This window comes from Telmatherina bonti (genome assembly GCF_933228915.1).
Source record: "Telmatherina bonti genome assembly, chromosome: 23".
In the NCBI taxonomy this organism is placed as follows: Eukaryota; Metazoa; Chordata; class Actinopteri; order Atheriniformes; family Telmatherinidae; genus Telmatherina; species Telmatherina bonti.
The window spans coordinates 24,067,945-24,092,071 of record NC_136632.1 but is presented as its reverse complement, the minus strand read 5'-3'; the positions used below and the strand labels follow the sequence as shown (position 1 = coordinate 24,092,071).

The following is a 24,127-nucleotide window of genomic DNA, read 5'->3' as shown; positions in this document are numbered from 1 at the left end:
AAAGCCATTCATCCATGATGTGCAGTTATCGCCATTCGGATGATCATTTATCTCAGATCTCACATCTTCCTAATAACCCATATTAGCCTGCATGCATTTCACTGATTGTGTTTATGTTGATCCATCATGAAGAGTCAAAGTTGCTTTGTTTGATTCTTCACCAGTGAAAACATAATTAATCTGATGAAACGAGATGAATGAAGCATTTTTAAAGCTAGAAAAGGGAAAATAGCTCAGATTAAAGCTGTGGAGCACACACTTCCAGCAGCATCTGCTGTCTTTTACAGATATTGGCAAAAAAAACAACACAAAGATGTCCTGATGGCACCTGACCACGTGAGGCAGCTCCATGGTGACTCTTCTGTGTGTGTTTTATTCGTGTTTTTTTAACATTCTGAGATGTGGATAAAACTAAAGAAGGTGAAGATCTTGGTTTTATTTATCTGCCTACAAACCTTGAACGCTTTATTTTTATGTTTCCAGATGTCCTGGGTCAGTGCTGCTGACAAAGATGCATTTAATAACAAAGACAGCATGGTGTTCTGTCAAACCCACAAACATACTTTCACACGTTGCTTTTATAGGAAGTAGAAACATCTAAAGCTGTTTGAACTACAGACTGTAAATAAAAAGATGGGCGGAGCCTCCGTGACGTCACCCGTAGGTTTCTGAAGAGCTGAACTGAAGCTCGGTGGGCGGTTCTTACCATCACCATCTTGGCAGGGGCATGCGCGTCGTCTCGCCCGGAAAATACAAATATGGGCAAAGAGGTGGTGCTGAGAGGGGGACTGTGAGCGTCATGGCAGATGAATGACATCGAGCGAACTCCGAGCTTTTTGTAGCTAAAAGCTAACCAAGCTAACCCGGAGATAACAGGAGCTAACCGAGCTAACCCGGAGATAACAGGAGCTAACCAGCTAACGAAGGTAAGCGGGCTAAAGCTAAGTCACGTTGTTAACCGGCTAAAAACCGTGGTTGTTCTATGTTCTTCTGACTTGAAGCCGGAGATCGGGTACCTGTCAATCAAAAGGAACCGCCCCTAAAAATGCTGAATTTGGAGATTAGATTACTTTAAACGGGCGAGTTAGAAAAAAATTCACTCCCTCCACAGTTGTCATGAAGGTAAACCTGACCTATTAAACCTAAAATGGATTTTTGAACCAGGCTGTAAACATGTTTATTTCTGCTGTGAAATTGGTCTTTTTAACATGGGAGTCTATGGGGATTTGCTCTGTTCTGCAGCCCCTAGTGGATGAAGGAGGAACTGCAGTTTTATGAACTTCCACATAGGCTTCACTTCTAACCGCCGGAGGTTGCCGCTTGGTTTGAACACGTGTCAGCAATAAAGCAGCGTATTTTATACATCTGCTGCACTGGAGGTGGAAGAGACAAGTCTTTCTAACAAATATGTTGTATTTACAACTCTTTATTATAATCCAGAAGCAGCGCCCCTGAAATAGCATCATACCTCATGCCAGCCTGCTTCTGTGTCAGCGTGCATGGACTTGAACTTGTGACACGCTATGATAATACACTACGATAACACGCTATGATAAGCCGTCACTGTGAAGCTCTACTGTGAGAATAAACATTAAATTATGTAGAACAGTTAAAGGTGGTTAAATTTGTTTAGCTTGAACCGGTTTGTGTTTTGTTTGGTGGCAGATTGACTCCAGGCTCACGTGGAGCCGTTGCTCGGTGGCATGGCCTGGTCGTTCTGCGGCAACAAGAAGGACGCCTACAACGTGGAGGACAATGTGCTGAACAATGGCTGCTTCGTGGACGCCCTCAACCTGGTTCCTCACGTCTTCTTGCTCTTCATCACCTTCCCAATCCTCTTCATTGGTAGGCCATAAAACGCTTCTCTAACAGCTCCAGACGAACGTTCTGCACTGGAGAGACCAACTTTAGACCTTTAAACCTTCAGGTTTTTTCCTGCAGATCATTTTTATGTCTTTTTATTGCAACACATTGGTATACTGTGTTGATCAACATCCTGACGGCATGTCGTAGCTGCTCTGTGAGGTCCATCCTGATGATACATGCGTGATATATGCACACACACATGTAACACATTTCTGTCAGCGGACAACATGTGTTGGAAAGTGCGTCTAGTACCTGAAAATCTCCCAGGAAGCTGAAAATGGAAACATGTGGTCCAGAAATGTTAGTAGAGAATGTCATGTCCATCACGGTAACATCACGCCCATCACGGTATTGTCACATCCATCACGGTAACGTCATGTCCATCACGGTAACATCACGTCGATCAAGGTAACGTCACGCCCATCACGGTAACATCACGCCCATCACGGTAACGTCACGCCCATCACGGTAACGTCACGTCCATCACGGTAACGTCACATCCATCACAGTAACATCACGTCCATCACGGTAACATCACGTCCATCACGGTAACATCACGTCCATCACGGTAACATCACGTCCATCACGGTAACGTCACGCCCATCACGGTAACGTCACGCCCATCACGGTAACGTCACGTCCATCACGGTAACATCACGTCCATCAAGGTAAAATCACGTCCATCACAGTAACGTCACGTCCATCACGGTAACGTCACGTCCATCACGGTAACGTCACGTCCATCACGGTAACATCACGTCCATCACGGTAACATCACGTCCATCAAGGTAACGTCACGTCCATCACAGTAACATCACAGTAACATCACGTCCATCACGTCCATCACAGTAACATCACGCCCATCACGGTAACGTCATGTCCATCACGGTAACATCACGTCGATCAAGGTAACGTCACGCCCATCACGGTAACATCACGTCGATCAAGGTAACGTCACGCCCATCACGGTAACATCACGCCCATCACGGTAACGTCACGCCCATCACGGTAACGTCACGCCCATCACGGTAACGTCACGCCCATCACGGTAACGTCACGTCCATCACGGTAACGTCAGGCCCATCACGGTAACGTCAGGCCCATCACGGTAACGTCAGGCCCATCACGGTAACGTCAGGCCCATCACGGTAACGTCAGGCCCATCACGGTAACGTCAGGCCCATCACGGTAACGTCAGGCCCATCACGGTAACGTCAGGCCCATCACGGTAACGTCAGGCCCATCACGCTGACGTCAGGCCCATCACGGTAACGTCAGGCCCATCACGGTAACGTCAGGCCCATCACGGTAACGTCAGGCCCATCACGGTAACGTCAGGCCCATCACGGTAACGTCAGGCCCATCACGGTAACGTCAGGCCCATCACGGTAACGTCAGGCCCATCACGGTAACGTCAGGCCCATCACGGTAACGTCAGGCCCATCACGGTAACGTCAGGCCCATCACGGTAACGTCAGGCCCATCACGGTAACGTCACGCCCATCACGGTAACGTCACGCCCATCACGGTAACGTCACGCCCATCACGGTAACGTCACGTCCATCACGGTAACGTCACGCCCATCACGGTAACGTCACGCCCATCACGGTAACGTCACGTCCATCACGGTAACGTCACGTCCATCACGGTAACGTCACGTCCATCACGGTAACGTCACGCCCATCACGGTAACGTCACGTCCATCACGCTGACGTCACGTCCATCACGCTGACGTCACGTCCATCACGGTAACGTCACGTCCATCACGGTAACGTCACGTCCATCACGGTAACGTCACGTCGATCAAGGTAACGTCACGCCCATCACGGTAACGTCACGCCCATCACGGTAACGTCACGCCCATCACGGTAACGTCACGCCCATCACGGTAACGTCACGCCCATCACTGTAACGTCACGTCTATCACGCTGACGTCACGTCCATAACGTGAACGTCAAGTCCATCACGGTATCGTCACGTCACGGTATCGTCGCGTCCATCACGGTAACGTCGCGTCCATCACGGTAATGTCGCGTCGATCAAGGTAACGTCACGCCCATCACGGTAACGTCACGCCCATCACGGTAACGTCACGTCCATCACGGTAATGTCACGTCGATCAAGGTAACGTCACGTCCATCACGGTAACGTCAGGCCCATCACGGTAACGTCAGGCCCATCACGGTAACGTCAGGCCCATCACGGTAACGTCAGGCCCATCACGGTATCGTCACGTCCATCACGGTATCGTCACGTCCATCACGGTATCGTCACGTCCATCACTGTAACGTCACGTCCATCACTGTAACGTCACGTCCATCACTGTAACGTCACGTCTATCACGCTGACGTCACGTCTATCACGCTGACGTCACGTCCATCACGGTATCGTCACGCCCATCACGGTATCGTCACGCCCATCACTGTAACGTCACGTCCATCACTGTAACGTCACGTCCATCACGCTGACGTCACGTCCATCACGCTGACGTCACGTCTATCACGCTGACGTCACGTCTATCACGCTGACGTCACGTCCATCACGCTGACGTCACGTCCATCACGGTGACGTCACGTCCATCACGGTAACGTCACGTCCATCACGGTAACGTCACGTCCATCACGGTAATGTCACGTCGATCAAGGTAACGTCACGCCCATCACGGTAACGTCACGCCCATCACGGTAACGTCACGTCCATCACGGTAATGTCACGTCGATCAAGGTAACGTCACGCCCATCACGGTAACGTCACGCCCATCACGGTAACGTCACGTCCATCACGGTAACGTCACGTCGATCAAGGTAACGTCACGTCCATCACGGTAACGTCAGGCCCATCACGGTAACGTCAGGCCCATCACGGTATCGTCACGTCCATCACGGTATCGTCACGTCCATCACGGTATCGTCACGTCCATCACGGTATCGTCACGTCCATCACGCTGACGTCACGTCCATCACGCTGACGTCACGTCCATCACGCTGACGTCACGTCTATCACGCTGACGTCACGCCCATCACGGTAACGTCACGCCCATCACGGTAACGTCACGCCCATCACGGTAACGTCACGCCCATCACGGTAACGTCACGCCCATCACGGTATTGTCACGTCCATCACTGTAACGTCACGTCTATCACGCTGACGTCACGTCCATAACGTGAACGTCAAGTCCATCACGGTATCGTCACGTCACGGTATCGTCGCGTCCATCACGGTAACGTCGCGTCCATCACGGGAACGTAACGTCCATTGTGGTATCGTCTTGTCCATAACGTGAACGTCACGTCCATCGCGGTATCGTCTTGTCCATAACGGGAACGTCACGTCCATAACGGGAACGTCGCGTCCATCACGGGAACGTCGCGTCCATCACGGGAACGTCGCGTCCATCACGGGAACGTCGCGTCCATCACGGTGACGTAATCGTGCACATGCTAGGATCGTGACGATATGCTTTTGTCCTGATTCGATTCAGATTTTTTGGGGCCGATTCTATTTAAATTACGATTTTCACGATTTTTGAACATTGCTGATTTTTGTAGACTAAAAAAAATGTATAAAACTTTTTTGCTCGTCGTTTTCCTTCATTTCAATGAGGAAAAAAACAACACAGTATCCAGACCATTATCCTATCATGCCCAAGAAGACAAGTATAAAGATCAATAAAAACAATGAAAATGACAAAAACTTAATAATAGAATAGATTTGTATTTATCTAAAAAAAAAAAAAAAAAAAGAATTTTTAAAAAAAAAAAACAAAAACAAAAAAATGCTCTGAGTTAGGGCGAGGGGGAATGTATACAGAGTACACAGACCGACATTCAGAGCCAGAATTTAAGTCCTTCTCCGGGAAAATGTCAGGCCTAACATTGGAATGAAGTAACATTTGGTCGCACTGTGTTCCTCCAGACCTCTAAGATAGGGCTGCAAAACACAAAAACTTACATTCGCTGTAATATTAGCCTGCATGATGTACATAATCCAACACGTGACTTCATGTGAGGCCAGCTGTGTGGAGACTCATGCTGGGCTGAAACCGGCTCCACAACTGAATGATGAAAAAGGGAAAGAATGGTGCTGATGTGAGTTAGAGAAGAGCAGAGCTGACGAGATCTCTGCAGAAATGAAAGCTGCAAACCTGAATTAACTGAAGCAAAATCCTAAAAAAAAAAGCTGATAACATCAGATAGAAAACAATGTCTTTAAGCGATTGCTGATAAAGATGGTGGCCTTAGATTTTTCTCACATTGTTTTATGTATTCTCATATGTCATGTGCTGTTCATTTACCTCATTGTGTGAGAGGAGGGTGTGTTTTGGAACATAATTATATTATCTTCATTTCTTACGGTGAAGATTTTCAGTCTCGGCAGGGTGTTAGTTTCCCCATTAAGCCCCTTAAAGCTTCACCCTGGAAAGAGTTCACTGCAGCTGAACTGATCCAGTGGAAATGACAGGATCAGTCACAAAGTTTGAGCTTTTCTCTTTTAGGTTTGCATCTGTTGTGTTTCCTGCATGTTGCTGTGGGACAGTTAGAGGAGTGAATGTGTCTTTTGGTTTAGTTCCACAATGGTTGGATGGTTTCACAAAGAAATGGCATGATTAGGATTGTCTTTTTGACTGATGCAGCACAAGAAACATCAGCATAATGATGTTAAGTCGTGTTTAAACCTATAAAATTCCTCAGTGATTTGCAGCATTGCTCATATTGGATGAATAAATACAGATATTAAAGTCAAGCTGAAGCAATCCAGATCTGTCCTCATGCTATATATTCAGTCATAATAAAAAAAGGACCGTGAATCTTTTCACAATATCATATAAAGTAAATAAAATAAATCTAAAATCTTTTTTCCCCCTTTTTAGTTTGAGGAATCCGTCTTTATTCTGTGTAAAAGTCTTTGACAGCATCTTGTACTTTTTTAACCAGTAATCGCTGTAGTTTTTATTGCAGGTGGCTCATTATTTCAGCTGTAGCAAATTAAACACCTCTGCAGAAAGCTGGCGTCTACTGGGAAATTTGCTTTCTGCAGACTTTCATGTACTTTGTTAGTTGAAGAAGCAGCATCTGGACTGGGACAAACAGGAAAAGAATAGCCAATCCCACTGAAAGCCAGATTGTGTTAGTAGATCAGTAACTTCCTCATGTTTCACCCACACAGTTTACTTCATTTTATTTCTTTTCTCATTTTAAACAAGACAGCGGTGAACATGATGCTGTCTGATGGGCGCGACGTCGCTTCCCACGTTCATTTCCGGTGGATTTTCTCGTCAAGCCAAGCGTTCATGTAAACGTGCACACGGGGGCTTGCAATGCGACAATATACTGTGTATATAAAAAGGTGGACGTAACCTCCATGACATAACCCCATCGGTTTCTAAATAGCTGAATTGAAGCTCGGTGGGCGGTTCCTACCATCTCCATCTTGGCAGGGGCATGCGTGTCGGGCGAGACAAGGGGAGCCTTATTATCCACGAGTTCCTCTTGGAAGAGTAAATGTGTTCAGCACAACACGGGAGCCAGACCATCATTCTGCTTCATTATTTTACCAAGTTAAAAAAAAAAAAGAAAAAAAAAGAAAAATATTCAACTTTTGTTGCTTTTGCAATCCCAACCAATTAGTGACGGTTTTGACTAGGACTGGGCGATTAATCGGATTTTTATCTCAACTACGATCTGGGTTTTCAACGGTCATAAAAATAAAAGGTTGAGATTATTTTTCTCTTTGCAGTTTCCTCTCCTGCTGTCTTCAGCTGCTAATTGAGCGTCTTTTTTGGTGTTTTGGCGACTGACTTGAAGGCACATATTGTTCTGCAGTTACTGTAAGGAAGGAGCAGCGGGAGCCTCTCCCGTCCTAAAGCACTCCCAGGCGGCCAGTCTCAGTCGGCTCCGGCTGCAGGTCAATGTAGAATAACTGCAGTAGGTTGTGGAAGTTCACCTAAACATAGTTTATACCATTGTCAGTGACAACTGGCTGCATTATTTTCCAATACATAGTTCGGCGAGTTAAACACTGTAACATCCATTACCGGGGCGTTACCATAGGAACGCGTTATCAGCTGGTTCAGATCAGCCGTCCTTAAGCAGATGAATGAGAGAAACCCGCTGTAGCCTGACAGCGGTTGTTTGGCATAAACATCCAAGCCAACATAAAATAGCTCCTATACTTCAGCATATTTAGCAAGTGTTGTAAAAATGAAATACAACTTTGTTATAAAATGTTTCCCGTGTGGGACCATGGTACAAGCGGATTAAACAACTCTGAACCGTGCTTAGATGGTTATATTGCACGACACGGAGGGGGCTTTTATAAAGACTAATTTAAGATTAAAATAATAACTTAATGGCACAATTTACTTACTTTGTTCCAATTTAGTGGTTGGTTTTTATGAGGTTAACATTATTTCTTAACTGAGATCATACATAAGTAGTGATAACTGGCGCCATGATGGTGGAAGATTCGACATGAGTTGTTTTTGGCCCTCCAGTTGCCACAAGAGCCCACCTCAGTGTAACGTTTTATTTTAATTCATGTTGTCACCTTTACTGTAGTAAATATTTTTCGTTGTTATGTGTTGGGTCAGTTTAGTTTCATTAACCAAAATGATGCAAGAGATTAATTCCCTTCATTACAGGTTGGATTGTTTAGATTTTAAGAGGTAACAGCTGTTACCAAATGAGATGTGTCGGATCTTTCTTGCTTAGTAAACAAAAGCTGGTTCCAGACCTGACTTGAATCTTCAGTAGTTTGTTTCCTTGGTGAGTGAAGATTCCCTGTTTTGCCCTAAGGTGTGAGCATGACCCTTGCTGGAGGACGCGAAGCTACAGGGAGGAGGAGAGGAAGCTGTTTAAGGCCAACAGATGAGTCAGGAGGGGGATGGGCACGCTCTCGTTTTTCTAGTCTATTGAGAATAAACATAAAGAGGATTGGTGTGTTTGTCCAGTCCAATCCTCAGCTCTACTGCTGATGACATCTTGAAGTTAATGTCGGTATTAATTGCATTTTTTGTTCTCCTGAAGCTTCAACGGCGGCCTCTTCACTGTTGACGTCTTCCTGATTATTCTCACTTTAATCGTAAAGCCATTTATCGGTTACTTTCATGTCTGGACAGTAAGGCTGCAATAATTTGTCAACAAAGTCAACAAAGAAAATTCATCGACGCGAACTTTAATTGTCGACGCGTCGCGTTATGAACTCCCGTAACAGCTTTGCTAATAAAACGCTGCTCCAGGCAACTTAACGCCATTTACGTACAACGGCTTTTCAGACAGTATCAGAACTCTAAACACCAAGTAAACGACGCAAAGCACCACAGGAAGAGCTGGGGGCAGTATTGTCATGTTGTGCAGCGTCTTTGTTTAAACAACGAAGAAGAAACTGACGGCAGCGCAACTTATTTCCAGAGTTTGCGGATATTTCACGCTAAACCAAATGTCAAACAGGTGAAATGTGTCATCCGCCACGCAGAGTTGGTGTACCACGGCAGCACAACAGTCATGCATGAAAGGAAAGCACCCTGGAGTCATGATTTCCAGCATTTCAGATGGCAAAATTAGCATTAGCGAGTAGTGATGTGTTGTTGTTACATCAGCGAAAGAAGTTGTGTTTTTACCGCCGTTTATCTGTTTGTTTGTGTTCAAGATAACTTAAAAAGTTATGGATAGATTTTAATTAAATTTTCAGGAGTTGTTGGAAATGTGAAAAGGAAGAAGCGATTTAATTTTGGTGGTGATCCGGATCAACATTTGGATTCAGGAATGTTTTAAAGGATTCTGGCCCTTGTTTACCTACAAAACAGGATTTTTCAAGATTTAAATAATCATTTCAATGCAATTCTACTAAAATTAAGATGGTAAAATATTTTATTTATTTAGTTTTCCTTTTGAGGCATTTTCCGTACAGCTTGGGTATGACACTATAGCTAAGTTTAAATGTCTCAAAATAAATTAATAGTAAGCTGTTAAGCTTAAATTTAATATCCAACTGATTCGGGAGTCGTTCTTTTAACTTCCTAAAGGACATTATGTTGGGACTGACTGGGAGTCAGGGGGACATTAATATGATGCAAATGAAGAGAGTGGGCTAAAACATACTGGAGCCTGTAAAAAGAGCTGCGTCAACTGGAAGCACAGATGGTGGGCGGGACAGAAATAATCTGGACTATTCGAATAAATTATTTCCAGATTAGTTGACTATTAAAATAATCATTAGTTGCAGCCCTACTGGACAGCATGAACCAGTAGTTCTTCATCTGTTAACAAGCTTCCTGCCCCCATGTGTACAGCTTATAGTGCATGAACAGTCTAATAGCAGTCACTGGAAAAATTGTGGTCAGATACACCTCACTGCCGCCATTTTTCATCGCTTCACTCAAGCTGATATGATTATTTAGTCCATCTTGCTTGCTTTCAGTAGCACTTTAAATGCAAGGTGTAGCTGTGTTGCTTTTGCTTCCACTGGGTTTCTTTCTTTTGTTATTTTGACCACAGTCTCTCTGATATATTGTGTCTTTCACTGGGGTTGGATGGAAGTAAAGCTTTAAAGAAGGGCTAAACATACAACTTAACCTCATGGCAGCTTTAGTGTTTTAGGGATCATGTAGAAAATGAGACAAAATAGTAAAAACACGTAGAACAACTGGCAAAATGGTTGCTATTTTTATTTTTTTTTTAAATTTATTTTTTTTACATTTATTCAATCATTCATTCATTTTGTACAAGGCTTAGTCAAATTAGGGGTTATGTGGAAGCTTCTTTAGTACAGCATGAAATTTTAGTTTTTAAATGGTGAATCTGAACAAATCTTTAGTCATCTACATGCATGAGGGTAGAATTGGGTAGAGATGGTATGGGAATGTCTAGCCAATCCAGAGCTGTTCCTCCCATTCACCATCCCACAAACAGCTGAGGGATCATTCCTCCTCCTATCTGCAACAAGTACATCGCTGCTGAAAGTTCTGCTTCATGACCCATTTCAGTTTTGTTTTGTACAGTCCTTTGAATATAATACTGTCAACCAAAGTGATGTACGCAGCAAAGGTGGAACATAACTATACCTTGTAATATTTCTGTAAAAACAAAGAATTAAAACATTAGATGGAACAATTAAAAACCAGCATCTCAGACTAAGTTAAAGCCAATAAGAAATAATGTGATTTTAAGAAAAGACTTGAAATCAGGCAGCAAATCATATTTTAACTTAATATTTTAACTATTCTGATTGGTTTTCTTGCTAACATCATCCTGCTGAAAGAGCTAGCACCTCTGGCTAACGCTAGCTAGCGGCAAAGCTAGCTTCGATCATGACAACCTCGACTGACATGCTGAGATGTTTATAGCAGTCATGTTAGTTTGTTACACGTCCCTGTAAAAACGAACCAGAATAATTTAAATCAGTTTTTTAATTAAAATGAGAATAATAATAAAGACGTATAAACATTTAGTCTAATAGTTCAAATACAGTGACAACTTTCCAGAAACTTTCAATGAATCTATTCTCCTTCACGTTTCTAAGCTGATGAATTTTAGTTATGGATTAAAGTATTTTGAATGATAAACTACATGAGATTTTCTATCCGTTCAGTAACATTTTATTGCTAATAAATGTCCATCTTAAGTGCAACAGAGACACTTGCAAAGACCCATTTTTAAGTCCCTGCCAATATCAAGGTACAGTTTTGGCCACATGATAGGGAAAGAAAATATGCAGTTTTGTTTTAGTTTGGGCTGTTTGTGTCTCTCAAACAGTTGTTTCCTTATACTGAAATATGCTACTAAGCTGTTTTGAAATGATGCGGATTTGACAAAAAGATCTACTGAGGATATTTAACTTGAATTTCTTCCGTATGAACATAGAAACAAAGAAATAAATGAAGGAATCCCGCACCGCCTTTCCTCCATGTTCCTGTAATCTGTGATCCCGCATCATTCTGTGTAATCTGGTGGGCAGAGCAGGCGTATTGGGGATTTTAACCTTCCATCTTTCTCTGCCTGTCTCTGACACACACATATTTACATGCCTGTGTGCATTTTAGCAGTTTAACCTCACTTTACCATCACAACTAACTGAATCCTGACCTGAGATTAAACTGTGTGGGAAAACTGGGCAGAATGTCCCCACTCCCATCATTTGATCGTCTGAAACCGCTCCTAGGAAAGATAACAGAACAAATACACAAACAAACGCTTAGATTTTAATGCACTCTTTTACTGGAAAATTATTTTTGTACATAGAAGGACTTTATTCTTGGTCTGCTTTTCTCTGGACACTGAAACAGTGTGAGACAGTGGACTTGGGGTCAAATCCCAGATGTGGTATCAGCCACAGTCTTCTTAGACGTAGTATTTCTGGTACACACGCTCTCTGATAGACACTTTCCTGTCATCAGTGAGAAAGTTAAGCAGCTTTAAAGAACAGTGACGGAACAGGATTAAAACGGTTCAGTGATCCAGTGAAGACTCGCTGCAGAATAACCAACAGTTTACTGACAGAATATGGACATATATATATTCCTGTGTGTGTGTGTGTGTGTGTGTGTGTGTGTGTGTGTGTGTGTGTGTGTGTGTGTGTGTGTGTGTGTGTGTATATATGGTGGAAGGAGCAGATAAAAGGCTGAATATGGAGGCAAAACTGAAGGCAAAACGACGTTTCAATGTGTTTCTGGGTTATTCTGCTTTGCTGATGTTTCTGTTAGTTTTTTTTCTTTTGTTTTTTTTTTTTTTTACAGAAAACTTTTGCAGTAGATTTGTGTGTTTACTCTGTAGTTTGTGGGAATACTTGTGACCACCAGCCCTCAGCGCGACCCCTGAGGACTGATGCTGTTTTTATGGCCTCTGGACTCTGAAATTCAAAATGTCCATTAAGTTTAGAGAATAGACAACATACTAAAAATACTGAGATTTAATCAGGCTGCTAATATAATAATTTATTTATTATTTCAATAAATTTTCAGGCCTGAAAGGGAAATATTGGATGACTTGGTCAAATGTAGGAATTTACTGCAAACAGATGTAAAATAACATTATAATGATTCTTTTTTTTTGTCTAATAAAAAAAACACACTGGAAAACATAAATGACCCATTCTTTTGCATTTAGTTTTTTTACATATCATACTATTTATATTTGAAGATATTTCACCAAAAATAAAGAGTTTGTCTGAATTTTGTGTTTATCTACAAGAGAAGCGTTTCTGTAATTGCATATATTTTATATTTTCTTGAAGAAATGAAAACATTTATGAAGTTTTGAACTATGATTTTGACATTAGGCTTTGTTACGATGTGTGATTGTCTGAGTTGTTGTTGCTGCTGTTTGGTTTAGTTTCTGCTGGCGGTGATTTATTAGAGTAAGATTATTGAATTTGGTCCCACGAGGCCCACAGTCCTGCAGGTTTTCAATGTTTTGCGGATCCAACACACCTGATTGGAACAAATTGAATTAAATTCAGTAGGATTGCAGGCAGGACAAAATGCATGAGTTCTACTGATGTGACAAGTACTCAGTGGCTTATAGTTTGTTTAATCTGTAAATATTTACTTTTGGATCTTGTTTTATAAAGAAGGTTAGTTGGTCCATTGTTTTTTATGTTTTTATTTATTTATTTATTTATTTTTTTAGATGTTTTTACTTTTTTACTCTGAATCAGGACTCTAAAAGCCGCCAATGTTTGTGGTAGAGTCTTGCAGTTACCAGCATAACAGAATTTTAGCTAACCAGATTTCTTTCCAGGCAAAATAATCCAGATTTAATCCAGATTATAAGTGAATTATTTACTTATTTCTTTAATTTTTTTTGCATGTTTTTTTTTTAAGTAAAAACACCAAAACAATTTTCTTTCCATGTATTCTTTTCTAGCAAGGAGTCAAGTAAATTTTAAATAATAAAATAATTTAATGATTTTTGGTCGTAACTAATCGGATATTTTATAGTTTCAACTTTAGCCACGAAGATGACTAAAATAAAAATAATTTGACAGACATTTTTGTTGTGACAGAAGTCAAAGATGTATGAATGCTAGAAAAGAAATGCAGTCATGCTAATTAAATCCTAAACATTTAATCTAATCCATCATTTTTTAAGCATTTTCTGCTTGAACATCTATTTGGAGTTCTTTTCTTTCTGTCTTTTTTCACTAAGGATGCCTGATATGTCCTACAGATATATTAATATCTGTGTAGACAGAGGTTAGTAGTTGTTTAACACATCGATCAGATAAGTAACCTGAGTGGATTATAATTATTACAGTCTTTTGGCAGACGCAATTCAATTCAATTCAATTCAACTTTATTTATATCGCGCCAAATCACGGCAATGCCATCTCAAGATGCTTTACAGACAGAGAGGAAAACATAATGGAGGCCAATTCATAATAGCCTATATAAGGAAACCAACAGATCGAGTTGAGTCCAACTCAATCTCCCATCCTGAGGAAGCACACAGGCAACAGTGGGAAGGAAAAAACTCCCTTTTAACAGGAAGGAAACCTCCGGCAAAACCCGGCTCAGGACAGGCAGCCATCTGCCTCTGCTGTGTGGGGGGAAGAGGACAGAAAGACAACAGACAACAGGAACTGCTACTCCCGGCCAGGGAGACCTGCTGAGACAGGAGACATACATGAAGAGAGAGAGAAAAAGAAAGAAGCTCAGTGTATCAGGAAATGTCCCTCAGCAGTCTAAACCTATAGCAGCATAACTAAGGGATGCTAACCATCCCTAGCTATAGGACTTATCAAAAAGATAAGTCTTCAGCCTAGTCTTAAAGGTGGGGAGGGTGTCTGCTTCCCTAACACTAACTGGGAGCTTATTCCATAAGAGAGGGGCCTGATAACCAAAGGCTCTGCCTCCTGCTCGGCTCTTTGAGACTCTAGGAACCACAAGTAAGCCTGCAGTCTGCGAACGAAGTACTCTGCTTGGTATATAAGGAACTATGAGGTCTTTGATTTATAGTGGTGCCTGGTTGTGGAGGGCTTTATATGTAAGGAGAAGGATTTTAAATTCTATTCTAGATTCAACAGGCAGCCAATGAAGAGAGGCTAAAACTGGAGAAATATGATCTCTCATGCTGGTTCTGGTCAGGACTCTGGCTGCAGAATTCTGGATCAGCTGAAGGCTTTTCAGGGCATATTTAGGACAGCCCAGTAATAGAGAGTTACAGTAATCTAGTCTCGAAGTAACAAAAGCGTGAACCAGTTTTTCTGCATCACTCTGAGACAGAATGTCCCTAATTTTGGCTATATTACGTAAATGAAAGAAGGCTGTTTTAGTAACCTGCTTAATATGTGGACCAAAGGACAGGTCAGGGTCAAATATTACTCCAAGGTTTCTCACTGTAGCACTGGAAGCTAAAGTAATGCCATCCAGGTTCATTACAAAATCGGAAAATTTAGCTCTGAGTTTTTCAGATCCAACGAGAATTACTTCAGTCTTATCTGAGTTTAAGAGGAGAAAATTTCTAGACATCCAAGTCTTTATGTCTATGAGACAATTTTGTAGCCTATTGGGCTGATTTGTTTCATCTGGTTTAAAGGATAAGTATAGTTGAGTATCATCTGCATAACAATGAAAGTTTATTCCATGCTGTCTAATAATTTTGCCTAAAGGGAGCATATACAGCACGAAGAGTATTGGTCCAAGTACAGAACCTTGAGGAACTCCATGACTTACTGTAGTTTGTGAGGAGGACTTGTCATTTACATGAACAAACTGAAGTTTATCAGATAAATATGCTTTAAACCAGCTTAACGCTGTACCTGTAATTCCAATTACCTGTCCTAGTCTTTGTAACAGATCAGATCAGAACAGAACAGAACAGACGCTTTTATCCAAACGACTTACATGGGAAAAGCGATCAATTATCCTGGTAAATATGTAACCACGCATACATAGCGAGAACATGCAAACTCCACAAAAAAAAGGCTGTCAGGGTTCAAACCAGCGATGTTGCTGAGAGGGCAGTAGGTGCTTTGCCACCGTGCAGGATTATAACGGCTGATATTCCTTTCAGGCTGTTTGTGTATGTTTGGGAGGGGGGGCGGGGGTTGGCCATGCGGTATCTGTTTTGGCATGTGACAGTGATGCAGCGCCGCACAGAAGCGAAGCAGCAATGCCGGCAATGTGGTCATATGTCATGGCATCGAAATAAGATACTCAAGCAAGACTAGCAAAGTGGAAGTAATGCAAGTAGGATGCTGCATCAAGTCTTCACCGCACCAGTTTGATGTGCTAATAAACAACGAAACCACAGCTGCTAACCTTGACTTTGCTACTTACAGAATTTCATCATGTTAAGCTTAAAGATATATATATAAATAATGATAAATATTGGTTATTGGCCAAGACAATAATAATAATAATCATAGATCCCCTGTTTTTTACAATGTGAAAACAACAGAAGAAAAATGGAAAAACGGAGTAAAAAATGGATTCTGGTAGATCTGCAAACGCTGATGTTGTTGCAGTGACAGTATTAGATTCTGTTGGACTGAACACTGATTAATCCGCCCTGCAGCACTTTGCTTTTAGATTTATTCTGCTCTTCACCTTCTTCATTGCAGGCTTGATTTGGGTCCACTTCCAGGCCGTGCCAAGACAAGTCCTGAATTATAAAGTCTTTCCCTGTTTTAAATGGTCCTTCATCTTCATGACTTGGCTGCTACTTCATATGTTGCTGGTTTTGCACAGCTGGATGAAAACATCCCCAATCTTGCTTGTTTGCTGTCAGTCGTTTGGACATTTACCTGCTGTTTTCATTGTTAGATAAATCTTTGTTTCACACAGTCGGCAGGGTAAAATAGAAACATTTTACTGTTCTAAGAAAAGTCTTTTACAGACATGCAACAAAAGCTCCAGTTATTACAATATTTTTAAGGTTTATGTGAAAGTCAGAGGAACAATAGTACTTTAAAATCCTATTTATGAGAATAATCTCTTTAATGGCCTCCTGTTCCCCCGTTTGGTGTGGAGTGAGTTCAGATTCATCGTCTGCCTCCGTGTGTGTGTGTGTGTGTGTGTGTGTGTGTGTTTGTTTCAGGTTGGGGCAGTCAGAGCTCCAAGGTGCAGATCCATCATAACACATGGCTCCATTTCCCCGGCCACAACATGAGGTGGATCCTCACCTTCCTGCTGCTGTTCGTCCACGTGTGCGAGTTTGCAGAGGGAATCGTCTCCAACAAGTGAGTCCTCCGAGAGATCTGATGCAATCAAATCAGATTAAAAGTTGCTTGATTTCTTTTTACTGCTTTAATGCATGTGTTTCCTCTTTCTGCAGTGTGATGACAACCAACCATCTTCATCTCTTCATGCCGGCATTCATGGGTTTCATAGCAGCGACAACATCGGTGGTTTACTACCACAACATAGAGACGTCCAACTTCCCCAAGCTGTTGCTTGGTAAGATGATCACAGCTTGTGTTGTTGTTGCCGGTGGTGATAACTCAGCTTAAACGCAAGCAAACTTCAGTCCGAACTTTTGCTTTCATCATCTGTGACTCTAACTGCGGTCCAAATGAGTGCATGACTTCCCACAGATGCTGCAGTTTAAGGGTACAGAAGAGGAGTTTTCTTGTATAAAACAGCCCAACTTTTACAGTACAAAGTTGCTGGGAGCCCGTTTAGATATAAACAAGTTTAATTTGGATTTCATACAGTTGTGCTCATACCCTTTCATTAAAAAAGGAAAAAAAAACAGCTGCCTGTAAAATAAGCTGAAATAGAGTAAAATAATAAATTAAAATTCTTATGAAAATCCTCACATTATTTTCTAATTCTGGTTCAATAGAAATATTTATTTAACAAGCAAACAAATAAGATAATTTATTAAATATTGCATCAGTCATAAAGTAATATTTAGCTGAACAATCCTTTAATGTTTCCGCTCCAGTCAGGTGTTTTCTGTTCCTCTCAGTCAGACTTCTGCACCTGTTGACAGGTATTTTGTCCCACTGTTCAACAGAAAAGTGCTCTAATTTGTCCAGGACCAATTTGTTGGTTTTTTTTTTTTTTTTTTTTTTTTTTTCTTTTTACAACTCAATTAAATGAAAAAACAGTGTCTTATATTACTAAATGATATATTTGCAAATTTTTAGTTATTGTTCCATTTTTAAGTCTCCAGTTATTTGAGTGACTGTTGTAAATTCAGCTTTTCTTTAATGAAAGGGGATGAATACATATGAGCACAATTGTATCTGAACCAAATCCACCGAAAGTTAACCAGCAAAATACAATCGAAGAAACAACATCATCACAGAGATGTTTTATCATGTCTATGTGAACCTAAACAGTGTAATCAGTGTGAACGTAACATCAGTGACGCAATTCCATCATGTTGACTGATAGATCACGGTTTGCAGCTATGTGTTAATTTGTCGCTGCTCTTTTATTCTATAACTTCGTATCATCATGGCCGAACATCTTTATTGTTTCTCCTCTGCTTCATAAAGGGAGCAGCTAGCTCCTAAAGTATGGAATTACATTTGTTCCAAGCAAACTTTTTAAAACCCCTGAAAGAGCCCATGAAAGGTTTGTGTCAGAAATGAAACCAAAGAATCGTGAATCAAAACCAAAGACTGTAAAGCGCAACCAAAATAGCGAGAAGAGAGAAAGAGGAAGAGGAAATTACTCAATTTAACCTAATAAAAGCCTAACAGTTTTTATGATGATTGATCATTTTTTATTTTGAGATTATTTTAAGTTTTAGAAAGTGTTGGTTTTAATTGTTGTTTTTTGCTTGAGTTTCAAAAAGTTTTGCTTGGAGATTCTGAAACAAATCTGATTCCAAACTAAAGCAGATCCTCCAACTGTCCCACAGACGTCCTAATGTCTGTCCTGAAGCGGTCGTGGTCCAGAAACTCCCCGAGTTCTCCTCTCTTTAGAACATGAGGAATGCAGCGCCTCTTTCTGTCTTTTCCTTTGCAGCATCAGATTACTTTTCTCATTGCTTAATGTGGAATCTACCTTGCAAGTTTGTTTTAGAATATTCATCATTTATGCACAATTTTACATCTCACTTGGTGTGCATAGATGGAAACATTGATAATCCACCTGCAAAGTTTTGTGTTTATTCGCACTGGTGTGTGTAAAGGTCTTATAACAGCAAAAAAGTCATTTTAACAAAAAAGTGATAACTTTGAAATAAATAACATTTTAAATTTTGTGGATTTAATTAAATAAAAATACAGAAATTATTTAAACTTTTCTTAGAAAGTTGACAGTGACAGACATCTTCTGCATCTGGAGCTCGTTTTATTTAGTTATTTTTTACTTTTGTGAAAAGGTTTACTGTCTTTCAATGAATGCATCTTCAGATGTTTTGCTGCAGGAAAGGGACGAGCAGAACGTCTTCTTCTTCGAGCTTGTTGAACAACTGACCGGCATTACCGCCACCAACAGATAGAAAGCTGTTTTGCAACTGGGTTCTCATAGACAACAGAAACATCCATTGTGTCTTCATTTGATAATTTATATGGTATTGCGGCACATTTGTGCTAAACTAAAAGTTTTTCATCCCAGGGGTGCCGCTTGCTTCATGGCCCAGTGACCCATGGTTAAGAATCATGGGTATAGGACTTCATAATTAAAGATAAACAGAAATCAGGAAGAATAATGACGAGAAGTATGCCCTGCCTTTTTATACACAAAGTTGACATAGGTGATAGAAAATAGCACTAATAGCTTGTTTGGCAAAATGTTCCAATAAAAGATAAAAAAAAGATGTTTTGTCTTGTTTTATTCTACTAAATGACTTTTGTGCGTCGTTGCAGTCCTTTTCATCTACTGGGTGTTGGCGTTCATCACAAAGTCCATTAAGCTGTGGAAGTTTACAGAGTTCAACGTTGGACTGCGGCATCTGAGGTTCTGCATCACAACTGTGTTGGTCATCCTGTACGGACTTCTGATGGCGGTGGAGATCAACGTCATCCGAGTCCGGGTTTGTCACCACGTTTCAAGCTATTTTAGTAAAACCTTCAGTGAGGTGAAACAGTTTTGTTTTGGAATACGGGAAACAGTGCGCAGATTTCTCGCTGTGTTTTCTGCTGTGTTTGGCACATCTCCGTCCGGCTTACTCAGATTCTTTTTATCTCATGTGTTCCTGTAGAAATACGTGTTCTTTGCCAACCCTCAGAAGGTGAAACCACCAGAAGATTTGCAGGATTTGGGAGTTCGCTTTCTGCAGCCATTTGTCAACCTGCTCTCCAAGGTATATTTTCTTTTTTTGTCTGCCATCAGATCATGATACAGGTCTAAAGTTTACATTCGCTGAAACCAGAGTGCAGCCTGGCTGAGTTTTATCTGATTACATGCTGATTGTGGCAAATGTTACAAGATAAATACACGGAAACAAAACACAGAAAAATGAACAAACACTTGGCACCTTTTAGGCCACATATTGGTGGATGAATCCTCTCATCATTGGAGCTCATAAAAGGCCAATAGAGCTGAAGAAGATCGGCAAGTTGCCCATCGCCATGAGAGCCCTGACCAACTACCTGCGCCTCAAAGACGCCTACGAGGATCAGAGGGTGACGAAAGCCTTAAACTGGCTTAGAGATATTTTTAGATAAATAAATTCCAGTAGAACACAGTGTTCAATTAAAATAATGAAAAACTTCTGCTGTTTTTCCATCTTTCTTTCCATACAGACGGCTGAAGATCCTGATCGATCTCCATCCATCTGGCGCTCCATGTATCGAGCTTTTGGCCATCCCATCTTGCTCAGCAGCACGTTTCGGTACCTGGCAGATCTCCTGGGCTTCGCCGGTCCTCTCTGCATCTCTGGCATTGTTAAGTACCTGAATGAAAAGGATGAAGTTGCACCAGAAGACAAGATGAAGGTGGGTGTTGTTCTTATTTTCATAGCAATGACTCCATCAGCCCTTATTGTGTCCTCGTATCTGTAGAAACAGTCTTGCTTTGTAGATTTATTTTGCTCTTTTTATTTTTGTCTTTTCATGGTTGAAGTTTTATCTTTATCTCCTGTTAACTGTTGTTCTCTGAAGTAGTCGGCTGAATTATGCTTTCCAGTGTTGTTTTCTGTTAATTCAGTCAGACTTTATTATTATTTTTAGTCAACATTCAATTCAATTCAGCTTTATTTGTATAGCGCCAATTCACAACAATATTTTCACAGGACACTTTACATACAAATCATTTCAAGCCAATTCATATATATCCTATAATAGAAACCAAATGATGGCATCGAGTCATGACTTTGATCCAATCCCCCATCCTGAGCTGCATGAGGCGACAGTGGGAAGGAAAAAACTCCCCTTTAACAGGGAGAAAACCTCCAGCGCTGTGACAAAGAAGGGTTGTCACACGTCTCGCAGCGCAATGCCACACACCGATGCTTACCGTGGGTGATGGATGTAAACCGAGCCAAGGTCCTCACCGCGGTTAAGACGTGGACGGGTGTCGCAATACGGCAGTGGCGTCATCGTCACGTGGCGCATTGAAACGCTGCGTCGCGGCATATTATCGGATTCCTTCTTTTCCTACAATGTTGACTATTGTAATCTTTTGGTGTTTGTTTGCATATCCGTTCTGAAATTATGTTAATTTGGCTTGTTGTGATACAGAACAACTGTTATTTAAGAAAAACCTTATTTTCTCTGTTAATTGTGAAGTTTCCTGTGGTGGGAGGAACTTCAGGGTTAAAAGGAGTGCATTCTGACTTGCTCGGGGTGGGAGTAGGTTGGATTGAGTTGCAGAGCTGGAGTGTATTGAGTGTCTAGTGAGAAACCCTTGTAAATATTGTGGATATTGTACATATTGTACTTATTGCATGGGACCACTGTACATATCATTGCACTTGGGAGAAGTTGGTAATTAACCACCTCAAACAAAACCACAACGTCGCCATCATTATTGGGAACAGCAGAGAGAACCCCGTGACACCGGGTCAGGGAGGGCAGCCATCTGCCTCGACTGGTTGGGGTGAAGACGACAGGAAAGACAGATCAACATGTACAACTGCACTTATTCAGGAAGGCCTGCGGAAAAAAGGAGAAATAAGTTAGAGACGGCATTATTGGCATCTATTTATACATTAATATATTAGAGAAATAGAGCGAGGTACTTCTCCGTGCACCAGGTAACATCCCCATTGCTACATAAATAATGGATGGCTAGACTACCCATAACTATAAGAGCAAAGAGCATAACCTGGACAGTTGGGTCCCGTACATGCAGGCTCCAACTCAGGAGATGCTCATATCCTAACTATAAGAATCATGGAAAAGGAAGGTTTTCAGCTCCATCTTAAAGGTGTGGAGGGAGTCTGCCTCCTGAACCCAAGGTGGGAACATCACCTGTGAGTTGTTAACCTGCCTGACCAAAACTGTTTTGGTTCAACGTGTGAAGCCTCCTGGAGAGTCATGGTTGCATTGTCAATGCTGAGAAGGTGATACCTGAGACCACTGTTCACTCACCTCTATCCCTTTACACCTGTCTCAAACCATCTGTTTTCTTTGTTCAAATCATAAACATTACCGCTGTCAAAGGAGTGTCCTTAATTACCCATGTGCAGTTGGTTCATTAAATCCTGACCTATGGAGCTCCGTCTCTTTCATAAAGAGCTTTTAGGATCATTATAACCTGGATGACTGAAAGGTCACACCAGCATTATTCTAGAAAAATCTTTTACAGGACAACCATAAGAATTAATGAAACAATAAAATGAGTTCAACAGATAAAAGCTTAAATATGATTAAAGATATGATTAAATTAGTTGTATTTATTTATTTAAAAGTAAAATGATAAAAACATGTTGTTTTTTTTTATTAATACCATTAAAAAATTCCACAGAAGTTCAAATTCAACAACTACAATAAAAGATGTTGTCTTTTTAGTATTAAAGTCATGAAAACGTCATGGAGCATAATGAAGAAAGGAAGTCGCTGTTCAATTTGACTATTTATTTAGTGTATGATGAATCAAATCATCAAATCAAACTTTATGTTTTACAGGTATTTTCATGCCAATGGCAACACAAAGTTCTTCACATGATAAAACCAGATCATGCATATTAAAATAAAGCAACCCATCACACATCAAAATACATTACATAGCAGTAAACTCATCATGTTGTCCTTCACACAGCTATACACAAACACAGACCCCCACCCACACACACACACACACACACAATATAACACACACGCACACTAACATCACTCCCTAACTTCTGTCTATAAACTGAATGTAGGCACAAATAAATAAATAAAATATGAAAGTAGTAAACATCCTGATGCTGATGTGAGGACACAATATCTTTTGGATCCATCCACACCAGGAACCAGACCTCCCATGTCAAAAGGGGCTGCCGCCATAGCAACCACACAGCACCCAGATCAGCGTAGGCCATGGTCCACCCCACAGACATAAGGCTGTAGTTTCAGACCCCCTGCCATCCAGATGGAGGCAATCACCATGACAACAAGTCCCAGACCAAGCAGGCAGAGTCCCCAGTGTGGAGGATCCACCCCAAGGAAACCACTGGAGATAAAACAAAATAAAATATTAAATTAAATTACTTAATAAATTAAATAAGAACAAGTAAGGGCAACAATAATATAGAGGACTTAATAAAAATAATGTGCTTAAAAAAAGAATAATAAATGAAATAACACTGATATACATAGAAAAGAATCCTCCGGAAGCCATGAGAGGTCTTGAAGGTTCGTAGGGTGAAAACTGATTTAATGAATGAACAGTAACAAGGTCATTGAGAGTTTTGAATGCAAATAACAATTATAAGTTATTATTCAGGCTAATAATGAGTCAGTGAAGCTCATAAGAAGTTCACCATAAAAGTAGAAGAAGGGATCTGGATCTCATGAAGACTGTTAAAACACTTCATTGTCATGATCTGGATGACCTGAGAAGCTGCACCATCGTCTTCCTCAATCGTCCCAATCAATCCTGAGTTTGTTTTTCTCAGATGATCCATCTATATCTCACTTATTTAATTTTATAACCACAATTGACACTAGTTTTTAATGAAAAAACAAAACAAAACAAAACAGGGGTTAAACATGAAACTGCACTATAAAAATGCACGATACATTACTTAGACGACACAATAAGGAGTGTGAAGCCGACAGAAAGCACACACACTCCCTCAGACAGTCTTCTGGCAGGGATTGTTGACATCTTCTCCTCTTTAATTCATGCCAGCCTCCTCTAAAGGTCACAGCGCGGTCGGGGCTCGTCGGAGAAGCAGAGCAGATGCTTCTGTGATGACTGTGTGTTTTCATTCAG

At 41.2% G+C, this 24,127-nt stretch overlaps 1 protein-coding gene across 3 annotated transcripts in view; it reads left to right on the top strand.

The window, feature by feature from the left end:
• abcc9 (ATP-binding cassette, sub-family C (CFTR/MRP), member 9) overlaps positions 1-24,127 on the top strand; it is a 115,952-nt gene that overhangs the window by 1,404 nt on the left and 90,421 nt on the right. For 2 of the 3 annotated variants that reach the window (XR_013771803.1, XM_079263454.1), the window contains exons 2-8: positions 1,666-1,845; positions 16,902-17,043; positions 17,139-17,260; positions 19,630-19,796; positions 19,965-20,066; positions 20,248-20,388; positions 20,509-20,700. Coding sequence is in view for 2 of the 3 variants with exons in the window: in XM_079263454.1 (XP_079119580.1) it covers positions 1,704-1,845; positions 16,902-17,043; positions 17,139-17,260; positions 19,630-19,796; positions 19,965-20,066; positions 20,248-20,388; positions 20,509-20,700 (1,008 nt within the window). In the remaining variant the exon portion in view is untranslated. The remainder of the gene's footprint in view (positions 1-1,665; positions 1,846-16,901; positions 17,044-17,138; positions 17,261-19,629; positions 19,797-19,964; positions 20,067-20,247; positions 20,389-20,508; positions 20,701-24,127) is intronic. The other variant, XM_079263455.1, reaches the window with a different exon arrangement.